This window comes from Anastrepha ludens, chromosome 4 (genome assembly GCF_028408465.1).
Source record: "Anastrepha ludens isolate Willacy chromosome 4, idAnaLude1.1, whole genome shotgun sequence".
NCBI classification, from domain to species: domain Eukaryota; kingdom Metazoa; phylum Arthropoda; class Insecta; order Diptera; family Tephritidae; genus Anastrepha; species Anastrepha ludens.
The window spans coordinates 5,401,638-5,417,930 of record NC_071500.1 but is presented as its reverse complement, the minus strand read 5'-3'; the positions used below and the strand labels follow the sequence as shown (position 1 = coordinate 5,417,930).

Here is a 16,293-nt window from a genome sequence, read left to right as displayed (position 1 = left end):
GATGCAGTCTTCTGCTTCCACAACGTCCTTAGGCAATCACGTGAAGCAACTTGCCAGCTCCATCAGCGGAATTCGACCAAGATTTTTCGTTTCGCCATGAAGAAGATGCTTATTGTCAAAAAACATTACTATTCGTTGATACTAGAAAAAATTTATATGTAACTAGGAAAAACTACTATCCAATATGTCGCTACTAAACTGACTATACCATCACGACAGTCGTTTCTACATTACCGAAACAACATGGATTTATATCCAGTCCAGGGACTGTCACTCCAGCAGCATTCCCCAAACATTTATCGTCAATTTTTTCCTTGGAAAACCAATATTTCATCACTTTTGCTGAATAATTGGGTTCGTTATCATGCATGAATAACTAGTTTAGTGGTTTGAACTCAAAGGAATATGTCTACATCGCATTTTTGAGCTAAGCTAAAAATTGCCTTTCAATCTCACTATTAGGCTAACTCCGTTCCAATGGAATGATCCTAAAATTTTCAAGTTGCCCCCACAATGCTTTAAGGGCGTTGTTGTAAACCGGGGATTGAACTTTTTGCTTTTTGTTTTACGATAAACAAAAATATTCGCATCACGATCAAACATATTAATTTTAGTTTTGTCCGTAAAAAGTGTTCGTTTCCACAATTTTACGTATTTGCTTTTCTCAACAGTAATGGTTTTTTTCTTATGACACGCCCATAGAACTTATTTTCATTAAGGCGTCTTCGCGCCATTCTGTACGCCGTCGGTAGTAAAATTGGTCCACCCTAGTATTTCATTTTGTAAAATTGCCCAGCGAAAGAATCAGCGTAAGCTAGTCATGGTTTCCATTTCTCTGGAATCGCATTCGTTCGACCGAAGGGCTTTCCCTGCTGGGTAGTAGTAGTTGCAGGAATGCGTGCGTATATTTGTGTGCGCATTTGTGAGTGTTTGTGTGCATATGACACATATTTTCTTCGTTGACTTAAACCGCAAACCGCAAAAAAAAGTACTTACCGCAAAATGAAAACAACACCCAATCAAAGTGACAAAAAGGTAAAACAAAGCCAAAGCCCAAAATATTTGTGTACGTTCATATACATACGTACATATTATATTATATGTGCAAGAAAAGTGTGATAGAAAAGTAAACGTGTATAAGCATGCACGCCTATCATTCGGGTTTTCCGAATCGTTCGATTCCTTCACATTGACGTCGCGAGTGGGAGGCAGTTACCGCTTTCCACACTATACCCCTCCTCCGTCATTCCGCTAGCCATTTGCATTCATTGGCACTTCTGCCGGATTTTTCAACACTATTTTTGCTCGCCTCATTTCTTTTTTAAACCTCTTCGTGCTACTTTACACTACTCACCACCTCATTGTGCATTTTTGTTGTTTTGCTTGTCGGATTACATGCCATATCATTGTTTTGCATCCTTCCTTTGGCTTCTGGTGCAGGCGTTCTAATTGTTTTTACCTTTGCTTTCCTCCATTGACGACTTGACTGTGTGGGTGCGGCAGTTGTGTGTTTACTGCACAATAACAATAGTAAAGCACACATTTTTATTCGTATGCCTGCCTTTGATATCCATCTGTAGCCTCATTTGTTGTTTGTTTGTACTTTGTTTTGTAATTGTTGTAATCGAAGTGTACCTGTTGAAATTGGTTGGACGAGTGTGTACTCGTCCAGAATATCCGAAAATAGTGAGATTGTAGTAAACAAGATTCAAATACATAGAATAAATCTATTGTTCAATTCTGTTTAGTGTTTTTTTCTAGAGAATTTTTCGCTCGCCCTCATTCTTACCTCTTTATTTTTGTATTTGTTTATTTTTTCTCCATGTCATTGACCTGTGTATCTTTGAAGTGATTTGTAAACAAAGTGATTGGCATGTGTGCTTCGTCAGGATATTTTTCGCCTATTTTGAACTTTTTTCGAATTTATAATATTTTATATTACAAGAGGATTTCAGTAACTTAACGTTTATTTGTCTATTTCATATTTCAGGATCCCGCTGGTATCTTCGAGCTAATCGAGGTCGTCGGCAATGGCACCTATGGGCAAGTCTACAAGGTAAATAACTATTTTATACCTACCTAATAAGCAATAAAATGTATTTAAGAATCTATTTAAGAGTGGAGACTTAGCTTTTTAAAAGCAGTGAACTATAGGGTGTCCCATTAAGAGTGCTTATTTGGAAGTTAGCGTAATTTTTTGTGGTGTTCCTATAGCACCCCAGGCGCAGCTCTCATATACTCTTAAGAACATAAGATGAGTCATGGAGAATTAAGTGAATAAAGCATTTTGGATATTGTCGTAAATTCTGATAAAAATTGGTTTATTTGTAGACTTGAGTATTATAAGAAGTAAATTGAAAAAAATTATAATTTTGAGATTTATTCAATGTTAAAAATTTTGGTATAGAGCTTTTTAAAGTGGTAGATTTATCTTAATTTTTTAAGACAATATACTCAAAAAAATATATTTCAAATAAAAAAAATTATAACTATAATTTAAAAAAACGCATTTAATAATAAAAAATATATATAATATAATTAAAAAAAAAAATAAAAAAAAGGATTTATTCAATGTTAAAAATTTCTGTACAGAGTTTAGAGGGAGAAATAAATTTTAAGCTTCACACCAGCAGATGATAAGCGTTTGGGAAAATAGGTATATGGCAAATATTTTTTATTATATTCACCAATACCAGACTAGAAAGATATTCTACGTAGAGGTTATGTAAGTTGAGTTTCGTGGGGTAGAATTTTCTTACAAAAAATTGCTTTTGTATTAACCCTTTCAACTCGAGAGGTGAGTCTCGCTCACCACTTTGTTTGGAGCGGAATACATCTAGGCAGTTGTTCGTCAAATATCATACAAAGAAAATGTTGAAGAATTTATCTTCGTAAAGATGTAAACATACGTTAGATATTAAAATATAAAAGTTCTATGTGTTACCAAAAGCGCTACGAAACGTTTCGATTTGTGGTGAGGCCTTCAGTGCAAAGGGCTAAAGCATTAATTACTCTTATTTCGTTGATGATGCGTCAACTGCCAAAAATTCTGCTGTTGATGCTACATACAGCTGTGTTCGAAATAATAGGAGCGCGACGAGATTTTAACTTTTATCTCACAATTTTTTTTTTAACTTTTTTAGAAAAGCAGCACAATAAAACCCTTATGCCGCAAAGCCTTAAATACAAAATTTTCTCAAAGTTTTCAACTCTTCAATTAGAACCTTTAACAACTTTAAGGTATAGCCACTTCAATTCTGGTATAATAAAATATAAATTTGAAGTCGCTCAAAATCGCATTTATTTTTCGCAATTTGTTTTATATGCCTTTTAAAATTTTTTCTTATAAAAGACTTGCGAATTTATTCTTTATATGGACGAAAATTCTCAACTTATTTACACCCCTCCTTTAACCTCTGAATGTTCCATTCGTTTCTTTCACTGTACGAAATATTGTTGGATATGTTCTTCTGTCAGCAAGATGCGGCGATATGTACTATATGAGAGCAAATGCTCAACACATCAGCAAAAAAAAATTGTCGAAAATCAAAAAGAATTTTGAGCCACTTCAAACTTGCACACCGACATTGTTTTTTAATTCTGAATAAAAATGTATTGTGTGTGATGCATTCCTTTTTTTTTTTGAAAATTGTTAAATTTTTTCTGGCTTTTGTACCAAAATATGCAATTTTTTTTTTGTGGAGTGCACTATGCTCCTACAAAAACATCAAAAACAAATTTTGTAGGAAAAAAGTTAAAACTTGTTAGTTCGTCGCGCCCCTATTATTCCAAACACGTTGAAGTTATCTTTGCGCTCTTCGCTAGTTTTTACAAAGAATTCCTTCATTCACAAACTACTAGTGCTTAAAGTTCTTAATAATCTTCTTAATTTTCCTTACTGGTTTCGGAAGGGCATTGAATTTATATTGGGTTGGGGAAAAAGTAATGTCGTATTTTGTCAATTGAGCGCGACATTTAAACATATCTTGCGTTGTACTTATTGCATTGGGGCACACTAAACGGCGATTTGAAGACGACAATCTATACTACAAGTGTCTCTTTGACAGTGTTGTGATCGTACGTTTCAGTCTTAAGTTATAGCGCGTTAGAGGTAACAATTCAACGAAGGCGGCGGCAAAAATTTGTGAAGTTTATGGGTCTGATACTGTAACGATTCGCAGAGCACAGCGTTGGTTCGATCGATTTCGTTCTGGTGTAGTAGATGTCGAAGATGCACCCCGTACGGTAGGCCAATCGACGTAGAGACTGATAAAATCGTTGAAATTATCCAAAGAGACCGGCATGTGGGCATTCGCTCGATTATTCAGAAACTAGGTGTAGACCACAAAACCGTTTGGTACCATTTGCAGAAGATTGGATTCCAAAAAAAGCTGGATGTTAGGGTGCCACACGTGTTGACGCAAAAACATCTCTTGGACCGAATCAACGCTTGCGATTCTCTGCTAAAACGGAACGAACTTGACCCATTTTTGAAGCGGATGGTGACTGGCGATGAAAAGTGGATCACGTACGACAACGCCAAGCAAAAAATATCGTCGTCGAGAAGCGTCGAGCCGGCCCAAACCATCGCCAAGCCCGGATTGACCGCCAGGAAGGTTTTGCTGTGTGTTTGGTGAGATTGGAAGGGAATTATCCACTATGAGCTGCTCAATTATGGACAGACCCTTAATTCGGTCCTCTACTGTGAGCAACTTGACCGTTTGAAGCAGGCGATTGACCAGAAGCGACCAGAACTGGTCAATAGGAATGGTGTTGTGTTCCACCAGGACAACGCTCGTCCTCACACATCTTTGATGACCCCCCCCAGAAGCTACGGGAGTTCGGATGGGATGTCCTATCGCACCCACCATATAGTCCAGACCTGCCACCAAGTGACTATCATCTCTTCCGGTCCATGCAAAACGCTCTTGGTGATACCAAGTTGGGGGGCTTGCGAAAACTGGTTGTCTAAGTTTTTTGCAAATAAAAAGGGGGTTAAAGGGGGGATAATGAAGTTGCCTTCTAAACGACAACAAGTTTGCGAGCAAAACGGGGCATATTTGACTTCAATCGGATAATTCTAAGTCGTTAAATAAAGCGTCAAATTTCGATCACAAATACGACATTTCTTGTTCCCCAACCCAATATTTAAATCCAAAATTGACAATAGCTTTACGCGCGCAAGGAATCGGAGTTTCATATTCCATATGAATGCGTGTATGTATGTATACACTTGCTTCACGTACAGCCATATATCAGCTTATAGTTAAAGTCAGCTAAATCGCTTCCTGGTAGTTTCATTTAAACTTATTTAACTTTTAGTACACGCCTTGTAAGTAATTTGGCAATAAAATGGCTTGGAACAGCACCACATTTTGTCAATAAACAATTTGACATACATATACATACATACATACATACATAAATACACTTTACCTTGCTTCGCCTCGAGTTGTAGTTAATTTTTATTATTGCCTACAGCCGTGGTGAGAACTTTGAGCGCAACCTTCGCATCGTTTACACTCGCATACACACGCACACTCACTCGTGTACAGGTACGCGCCTAAACCGTTGCGAACACGAAAGAAAATCTTGCGCTTACAAACGCAATTTTGTTTTTGTACCGCTCTTAATATTCTCAATATTGAACTGACAAAAAAACCTACGAACTATTCAGCCTAATGTTTGTTGCTGTCTTATGCCAATTGCCCCTGTTCGTCTCCTTCCAGCAGCATCATCAACGGCCCCTTGGCCTTATGAACTCAATTATTTTTTTAATATGCATACGAGTACAATTATATTTACATATGTACATATGTATGTATGCATTTGTATCTGGTTCGTGTGCGTTTAGTGAGTAGATATTCCCTGTAGAGAAATCGACTGCTTCCTAACTAACTAACTAAGACGTTTAAAACCCCTATAAACGTTCGGTCAATCTCTGAGTACATAACGGGTAAGTGACTATATTCGTCAAATTAGATTTCGTTTCCCCTCAACACTTAGTTAGTCAGAAATTCATAAAAACGAGGTTTAATCAAAATAAATCGAGCCATAACATTTTTTGTATTATTATTTGATTAAAGTCCGTTGTATTCTCCCCCCAGGAGAACAATAATTGGAATGGTACAAAATTAGTTAGTATTGGTCAAAATTGTACCAGTTGTGAACTAGATTTTAGTGAAATGGTTCACTAGTTCTTCCCTGCAGGGTCTATAAGCAAACAGTCATACGTATGAAGATATGCAGATGTGAAGAATAAACATAAATAAAGAGCCAAATGGTTTAGCGTCTTTTAATTTTCGTCAAAATATTACAGAGCTTAGGATGGTAGGCTAGTCTTTGCCTAGTGCCTTAGGGTTTTAAAATACCTGAGTTATTTGCTGCGCAATCTTAAAAGTTGGCAAGCGAACCCGTATGTACTTGCTTGTCAGCAGGGTCTTCCAAGCTCGAGTTTCTTCTTATTTTAAATTCAAATTAAACATATATTTTGATGGGGAATTCTCTATATCCTGATTTATATAGATAAACTTTTTTTTTCGTGGGAGAAGGACGGACGGGGAAGAGAGAGCGGTTTTTTTCTCGTACACGATTTGTGCTCCTTACTCGTATTTTTAAACTTAAAGAAGTGAACGTCAAAAGCAACGAATGTTGCCGAAAGCAATTTTGATCGTGTGACCGCGAATGAAACATCAAAAGAGAATCTCCAGTGTCTTCCTTCCAGATGTCTCTGTGTATAAATCGGGACTAAATGTTTATATTTAGGAGAAGTATAAAATATACGAATGGTAGAAGATATTTTTCAAATACACCTCACCATGCACGTTGTGACAAGCAGATGTATACTAGCTTGTATATTTGGCCCGAGGCTCTCACATTAATTTTCTTTTAAAGCTGGGGGCTAAATGGTTGCTAATTATTGCTTTTTGGAATAAAATGTTTGGAATAAATTGATTGCCCGCTGGTTGCGTGACATGTTTGTTTATTTTTTTATTTAAGTTTTAGTCAAAAACACAAAAGTTCTTACTAACTGTTGACTTAGTGCTAATACAAACCATTGAATAATAAAACAACAAATAAAAACAGCTAAAACTAAAATATCACTTGATCGATACAGCAACAATTATATTAGCGAATTAAATGAATTGCCTTCAACAAATAAGAGAATTTAATTTTAGAAATTATAAAATGTAACGAAATGAGCAATAGGTGAATTGGACTCGAAATGCGTTTTGAATATCTTGAGATAAAAAGAGTAAATAGAATAATCATCTGCACTCGTGAGATTCAGCGCACTATACAGGGCTAGTTTACTGGGGCGACCAGCCATTGGTCGAGAAAAAAACCCAAGTCATTCTGGTACGTAAAACCGGCTGCCATGGGACCGTCACGGGACGCATCCTAATGTTCCGCCTAATTCACCTTCAGAACGCGGCTTCCATGCTCGCGGTCAAGGACCACAACAAAATGCGCAGCAAGTTTGGGTGTTACTGTAGGAAACCCCAGAAAACATTTACTAGAGCGTGAGCCACCGCCTGGTGAATTAGAAGACATCTCTTTAACAATACTGGCGAGATCCAGGGCAAAACACAACTGCGACTACTGGATCGGACAGAATATAACACATCGCACGATACTAACCGCCTATTCACATGCCCTCTTAAACTCACTCACCTAACACTTATCTCCCTCTTCTGAACCCAACCTGCCGAAATAGCACGTTTTCAGTGCGTTCCGTTAGATGAATTAGACGAATCGAGTTTAGTGAAGTGCTAAAACAACAGCAACCTTCTGCAGCCAAGCGACTTTAATTTAATTAATAATAAACGGGAGCCATAAGAGGGAAAAGGAACAGAAAATCTTAAAGATCTTAGGGCAAATTTAAGAAACGCCTTTTATGCCCGTTCTATTCTTGTGAGAGCAAATTGGTGATAATATATACCGAAAAAATGCTGTAAACAGTAATTTAATCGTGTAACGATCTAAGAACAGTGAAAACTTGGAATAATGCAAACTGGGAACAATGCAAACTTCTCCAACAAAGCCCAAGGACGTATATGATTTTGAAACAATATAAGTGATATGACTTGAGAAAAAAGAATTAAGAGTCAAAAAAAGAAAAATGACTCCAAGATCTTTGATATCACCCACCGATTGGAGGACATTATTAGAGGTATTATATGAGGATTGTTGAATATCACGAGATTTAGAGTAACTGGCTTGAATACATTTTTTTTTAATTTAAAGAGAAACATGAGTATATCGAATGACATCACCAAACCGCAATAGTATTGTGCAACGTTCTCATAAATAGTGAAGCAGATTTTCCAATGCCCAAAAACGACCACCGTTAATAGATTTTTCAGTGGTTGGTTGTTAATCGAAATTAAAACGTTTTAGAAGATTCTTTGTAGATTCTTGTTTTATTCTTAGCATTTGTTAAAAAAGAGAATCCACCGAATTGTAACAACTGTCAAAATCAAGAATGATGCGCCTTTCCTTCATAATTAAATACGCGACACCTCGTTTCCATTAGTTTATTTAGTTTAAATGTTAGATATCACAATATGACATTCACTGCAGTTTTACAAACATGCAATGTTTCTTCCTTTTTTTTGCTTTGTTTATTTGTTTTTTATTATTATAGAGGATTACGTCGGCCGGTTGTCGAAAGCGCGAAAAATAAAGTAACGGTTTTCGGAAGGCGCCACCTGCTGTATTCTATTCGCCTTGTGTCAAAACAAGACTCTGCTAAAAAGAAACTTGAAGGACCCTGTACATATTGAAGTATGCGTATGGAATTTTTAGTCGCTGTTGGTACTTTCTGCAGCTTTTATTAAACCATGTTTAATTCGCATCTTTATTTAAGATCTACAAGAAATAACAATCATTTTTATAATCTTTTAATATGCAAACTACATAAATTTAAATACGCACTGCAAGCGGAGGTTGCAGGAATCTTTAAAGCTTGTTAAACAGACGAGAGTCCATTAAATGTTATTTCTTAAACATAAAATGAACAAAAATCATTCTTTTTTCGGTGAATTATGGCTTCTTCATAAAAAGTATGGCCTCCTGCCGTAGCAGATCATTCGGTGTTAGCTGCTCTATGGATATGAAATGTCAAATTATATACTACAAAAAATATTTTATTTAATAGCGAACACGTTTTTCCAGCCTATGGCAAACCAGCGAGTGTATTTTTGCCCGAAATAAGCTTCTCATATAAACTAAGGGGTGGTTAAGTTTCAAGGGCCGGTGTTGATTTTGAATAAAATACAATTTTTTAGGAAATCATTGTCATTTCTCTTTATTATGATAATATTGGTATGGCTCAATTACGTATGGAACAAAATATCGGCCAAATGGCCGCCGCCGCCTCGGGGGCACACATAGATCCGATGGTTCAAATTTTCGATGACGCTGAGGCATATTTGAGGTTCTATGCCGTTAATGTGCCGAATTATCTCATCCTTTAGCTCTTGAAGTGTTGCTGGCTAATCGACGTCCACCTTTTCTTTCAAGTAACCCCAAAGAAAAAAATTCAACAGTGTCAAATCACATTATCTTGGCGGCCAATTGACATCGCCGCGACGTGAGATTATTCGGCCATCAAATTTTTCGCACAAAAGGGCCATTGTTTTGTTAGCTGTGTGACAAGTGGCACCGTCCTGTTGAAACCACATGTCGTCCACATCCATATCTTCCAATACGAGCCATAAAAAGTTTGTTATCATCTCACGATAGCGAACACTATTCACAGTAACTGCTTGACCGGCCTCATTTTGGAAAAAATACGGCCCAGTGATGCCGCCAGCCTATAAACCGCACCAAACAGGCACTCTTTGTGGGTGCATTGGTTTTTCGGCAATCACTCTTGGATTATCATTCGCCCAAATGCGGCAATTCTGCTTATTGACGAAGCCACTGAGGTGAAAATGTGTCTCATCACTGAAGATGATTTTCTTCACGAAGTGCGCGATGTGCATTTTGATTTGAACGCCCGATTTCATAATAAGCCTGAATAACTTTAACGCGTTGATCGATTATGTATTTTTCCCTGGTTCAAATTGAGTTAGTCTGAAATTGAAAAATGGGAAATGAAATGCAGAAAGAAACTTGACGTTTAGGTGTGGTTCACATTCAACATCGGCCCTTGTAATTTAACCACCCTTTATAAGAGTTACTCTAGCATTTGTGCGACGACATCAAACAGAAATTCGCGCGTGTACTTTGTGTGGAAAAAGAAAAGGCGTAATAGCTTTGTACAAAAACAAATTAAAAATTAGCGGTATTCTGAAACTTGCACCTTTTTACAAAAAAATTCAATATATATAACATATAACCATATACTCCCAAAAATTCTGACTAAAAAAAGAGGTTGTCTGTAAAGTCGGTTTACTGACGATAGTTTAACGTGACAACGTCATAAGAAAATATTGATGGAATCGTTGCAATTTTCAAAACAAAATTTTAATTTTATTTGTTTGATAGATATTTTGTATGGATATAGAGGAGGAGGTAAATGGAATTGCAATGGAAAAGGTCAAGTTACATTTACACAAACGTGAAAAATGACGAAACATTTATCAAATTCATGAAAGATATCTTCAATTTCGATTGTGCATCAGACGTTAATAAGTCAACAACACTAAGAGGCACCATCATCGATTTGCCTTTTTCAAAACACTTTTCACTTGAAACACTCCCTTTCATTTCCTACTTTTTCTATCAGTCCTATTCTCAACAGAGAAATGGTTCATTACCATGCACACAGGAAGAAGGCATATGCAAATACAAGTATGTGAATTTATATACCTACATATGCGCATATACATACATATATATGCTCACTCAAGTAGGACAGAGCCAGATGTCGAACGTTGCCGAACGCGGGGGCCGATTGTGCTCTTTGTCGTTCGTTCCGCGCTCTCGCTTGCAGTTCAAGCACATTAGCTTACATTTGCTTGCGTACGGAATAGATTCGTATATTTGATATGTCCATATGATTTGTATGCATCTTTACATATAGATTTGTTCTTTTTGAAAATTGCGCGAAATTGTATATGTATATGCATGTTTATATATGCACATATATTAGTATACAACATATCTTATAAGGTATATGGTAAATATTACCATACATTTTTTCCTTCATATATAATAAAAAAATTAATAATAATAACATTAAAACAACAGGTATTATTAACAAACTTGGTTTTATTTTAAATTCTTCAAGTGAATCAAATTAATAATAATCAATAAGAAGGCATATGCAAATACAAATACGTGAATTTATATATGTACATATGCGCATATACATACATATATACGCTCACTTAAGTAGGAGAGAGCAAGATGTCGAACGTTGCCGTTCGTTTGCTTTGTTCGTTCCGCGCTTTCGCTTGCAGTTCATTCAAGGTAACGGCAATGAGCAAGGTAACGACAAATGAGCAAGGTAACACTAATGAGCAAGGTAACGACACATTTTTTCGTGCGTGCAGCCGGCTAAATCGAATTATAAGACGTTATCACGTCAAAAGTAAAAAGAAATAACCGCAGTTGACCGCCATGTTAGTAGTCGTAACATGGCCCAGGAGCTAGAGACCGATCATAAAGCCGTTTAAAACCATTTGCGCAAAAATTTTAAGCTAAAATAGTGGGTTTCTTTTCGCAAACTAATATTTGGGTATAAAACTTTATTATGAAAATGAAGTATTTGCATAAAGCTACAAAAATAACCGACAAACGGCAAGACGAGAAAAACTCTGTCGGGCAAGTGACGGAGGTGCACACACCGCTGCGCCAAGTTTTCTATGTTTTTTTGCATTGTTTCACCTTAACTAGTTCATGATTTCGTTCCGTTGTCATTTTTCGCGTGTTCTTGTTGCTGCTACACCGCTCCAGCGCCCGTTCTCGTGCGCTCCGCTATCTGTGGTTGTGGGACAATTCCGCAGAAGCCCACACAAAAATTAGCATCAGTAATTTAGGCGAATAGGTACACGAGTACGAAGAGTACAAACAAACCAGCCATCAAAGTACAGGCGTAAGCTAGCCAGCCAGGCAGCCAGCAAATGTACGAGCACTTCACGCCTTCGTCCGCCACAACGACCCCATTTACAAGTAAGCCAGCTGCAGTTGACTTGTTCGCGTTAATACCCAGCTGTTTCAACTGGCTGCTGCCTCCGTCACGTACAACAAAATGTGTACACACAAACGCCGAACAACCAAGCTGCAATAATCCACAAGCATCCAAAGACGTATCGGCGGCGTGTGCACGTTCAGCCGCGGCATTCAGTGTTGGAGGTGCCTGCTGCTGCTGCTGGCTGTACAAGCGTACGAGTATTATACGACAGAGCAAATTGTAACAAAGTAAACGGCTGAGTGGCTGGCTGGTTGGCTGGTGTTGTTGACTAGTGTTAGATGCATTGGCTGGCTTGCGAAAGTGGTTGCATTAATGTGGCGCACTTGATTGGACTTGTAGGAAACCACAAAAGGCGCACGCGCATTCGCGGTCGGGGTACAGCGATCACCCGCTTCGTCGCGCACCGTGCGCACGATCCATTGCTCCATTGTCATGAAAAGAAAAACTGGTTTGTATTCTTATCATAGTAAAACGTAAATAATAAGTATAATAAAATAATATTCAACTGCGACACAATGAAGCAGACCAAACAGACTAAAGAGATACTTCCAATTCGAAAGATAACAATTAACGTATAAAGTTGTATAAAGTAAAGAAAAGAAAAGAAAAGAAAAGAAATAAAAGCTAAGAAAGGAGTGGCGATGAATAGACGAATAAGGCGATGGGGAGGCGCGCGGCTGCAGGGGTAATTTTTAATAACTAGCTTATTCATGTTTTTAGACGGGAAATTGGCTGTCAATCTGGCGTTAGCATTCTTCTGCTAAGCAGTCCGAAAGCGTATCATCGCATTTGCTATGCGACGAATTCACAGTTAATGTGTATTTGTTCGCCAGCAGTGCTGAAGTTCGACAAATAACCGATGTCGGTGGCGCATTTGCAGTTTGCCTGTCATGGCCAATGATGATTCAGGAATCTGCGTTGTGCTGTGCGCACAGAAAATGGCCACAATATTTTGGACTTTCTTCACAAATTGAGCGCAACAACAAGTATGAAGAAAAATAAGCAGGTAAACAGAGTGTGCTACAGCAACAGCAACAACAGTGCGGTGCTAATCTCTTCGGCCTAACACGGTGGTCAAGAAAAACACTGCGGAAAATTGTTTAGTTTTTTCTCCAAAAAAAAAAAAGAAAGGAAAAAATCTATTAACACAGCCAGACAAAGACAAGACTTTACGAAAGTCGATAAAGTGTCACAGTCACATCAACGGCTTGTATGCACAACTGAAAGTTTCCGCAAAGATGTCGTCGATTCATCTTCGATGTGGGCAAAGGTAAAAGTAAAAAAAAAAAAGCATTCACTTAATTCATGAATATTTATTGTTAGCGTGCAAGTGAGCGGTAGAAGAGCCGTAAAATTCATAAATATTGATTGTCACCATTTTTTAACAGAGGTTCTACCCCTGAAAGCGCAGATAATTTCAAAATGTAGTTATTTTCTATACCTTAAGGAGGTTATCCCTAAAAATGCTTGAATCTGAAAGCCATGTTGAGAAAAATAAGGATCCGTTTTCCTAAGGAAGTATACTGCAGTATTCCACTGGCCACTGCCGGATTTAGGAAGCACAGTTGGGCATGGACGATGGACGATGACAACATCCGATGAGTTTTATTCCGACACTCGCCCGGAATGGTAAAACGGCTTGGCGGCTATATGCCCAAACTCGACCCCAAAGGGTTGAAGTTCATCAGAAAAACTAATTCGTTGAATTCATCGTAATCACAGTGGCAATGGAAAAATAGTAATCTCAGACATTATTGAGAGAATACAGGCGCTTCTGCTACTCGGCTCTCTGCGAATTTGGCAAAATCGGCTGTTGAGCTGACGTATCTACTTAATTCTAGAGTTTTATTAAAAAATGTTTACATGTAAGAAATTTTTTCCCTTCTAATATTTCTATTTCCATTATCTTCCTTGTTTACATTGATCTAACCTAACTTTTCAATTTGCTTAAAAATGTTCGCTATTTGAACACTATCTGAAAACTTGATTAACATTGAAATATTTGCAAGAGTTGCCATCTCCAGCATAGTTTTGTATTGCGTGCCACATCATTCATACCCTGCGCAGTAGACAAATAACCGTTGCACATTCGTAGAGTCTTGCTGAAATCCGGTTTCGATAAATCCAAAAGCTTTTGTTTTTTTGACGCAAGTGACTCAACATTTTCATTTGGCGCTGTGAGCGGCATCGTCCTGCAGTCATCGTGGTCTTCAGCGTCATCGTCTGCTTCCAGGAATTTTAATACATTTTCTCATTAAAAATTTTACAGTTTTTTGTTAGCTCAACCATGCATCAATTGAGTAGTTATACCAGCTCGTCCACTCGTGTTTTTTGCCCATTTATCGTTGGTCACATAATTTGACGTAGTCGCAGTTGCAGTTACAGTTGCTCAGTAGCTGGCACACGGAATGGCGCATGTGCTGTTGCAAATATTGTATTTTGCTCGAGCGATGCATAATGGTGGGCACGAGGCGAACGATATTGGCTGACATGATAATTACCATCGGCTACTGATAATGTTGGCGACATGTTTACTCACCCACACACACATACACACGCAACAGCTATTGCTGGTTAGTGGGAAGGACCAGTTTTATAATGGGGTCACAAGACTGTATTTAAATACTCACTACTACAAATATGCGTACGTATGTGTGTGGGTTTGTAAGTGTATGGATATGAGCAAACCAGACGGTGGAGAATAAAATTGTGGCACTACTTTCTGATTAGCTGTTTGTATTTGCGCTTTTCCAATTTAGACTTGCTAATGACATTTTTATAACTGTTTGTTACAAAAAACCTGTGTTGCGAGCGCGAATGAAGCCGCTAATTGGTTGTGAATCTGTGGCAAGTCAAAACATTAGTAATTGATTAGCGTCTAATTGGATTGTCATCTACTTTGAAAAGGAGATATGAATCAACAGGCAATTAAACAGCATCCCCCCGTTTGCGAGTTATTTTATGAGGTCATCTTTGACGCATCTTTGGTATACATATGTCATATGTATGCATGGGCATACATACATATATGGCGCGCTTTGTAGAAAATCGAAAAATCGGAGAAAAAGTCTTGGAAATTCTCAATTTACTATGCCTCCCTAAGTAAAAGCAAACACAAATTTTTTTATAGGGTTCGCCATGAATTTTTTACGCAGCATGAACCTAGAGCTGGTGATAACTTCTCCACACAGTGGCGATCAAAATAATAGCAGTGTAGCCTTTCAGTTTATTCATCAATGACCAATAACCAAAGGAGTGGTGATAAAACGCCTCCTTGGGGTATCCGTAATCTTTTCGGCCCAGTTTTAAAAATTGTCCTATTCTTCAGCATGTTGAGAACTTACGTTATGAGTAGTCTTACCTATTTTCTTCCTAACCATCCCTTCCTCAATTGAGCTAAAAGAAGCATAATGCCATAATGCGTAAAATCAACCGACGTACAGAGGGTAATTTCTTTGCCAGCCGACGCCTTTTGGGTCTCAGGCGAACGGCTATGTATAGCAATCTCAGTCGACTTGCCTGAATGGTAAGCGTTCAACATGGAGGGGCGAATCTCTAATATAAGCATCTCTAATGTATTGATCGCGGCCGCCGTAGCCGAATGGGTTGGTGCATGACTACCATTGGGAATTCACAGAGAGAACGTTGGTTCGAATCTCGGTGAAAACACCAAAATTATGAAAAACATTTTTTCTAATAGCGGTCGCTCCTCGGCAGGCAATGGCAAACCTCCGAGTGTATTTCTGCCATGAAAAAGCTCCTCATAAAATATCTGCCGTTCGGAGTCGGCTTGAAACTATAGGTCCCTCCATTTGTGGAACATCAAGACGCACGCCACAAATACGAGGAGGAGCTCGGCCAAACACCAAAAAAGGGTGTACGCGCCACTTATATATGTATATATGATGTATTGATCAATTATTTTTTCCATGGCTTTGAGTAGGAAAGAAGTTGGGCTTATGGGTCGAAGGGCTTTTGTGGTATGGCCTGCCTTTTTGCAAGCTTTCGGAATGAAAGCTACCCTATTTTTAGGCACTCTGCCTAACTCCAGACTTATCTTAAAAATATATGTTAAAACCTGTGCTAATACATTCACGCAATGCTGGAGTAGACACAAATTTCGAAAAACAAAAATTAAAACAAAAGTA

The 16,293-nt window shown here is 38.0% G+C and overlaps 1 protein-coding gene across 5 annotated transcripts in view; it reads left to right on the top strand.

Annotated features, from left to right (window-relative positions):
• LOC128860863 (serine/threonine-protein kinase mig-15) overlaps nucleotides 1–16,293 on the top strand; it is a 101,419-nt gene that overhangs the window by 19,871 nt on the left and 65,255 nt on the right. For all 5 annotated transcript variants that reach the window (XM_054098637.1, XM_054098639.1, XM_054098638.1 and 2 more), the window contains one exon: nucleotides 1,991–2,056. In XM_054098637.1, coding sequence (XP_053954612.1) covers nucleotides 1,991–2,056 — 66 coding nt within the window. The remainder of the gene's footprint in view (nucleotides 1–1,990; nucleotides 2,057–16,293) is intronic.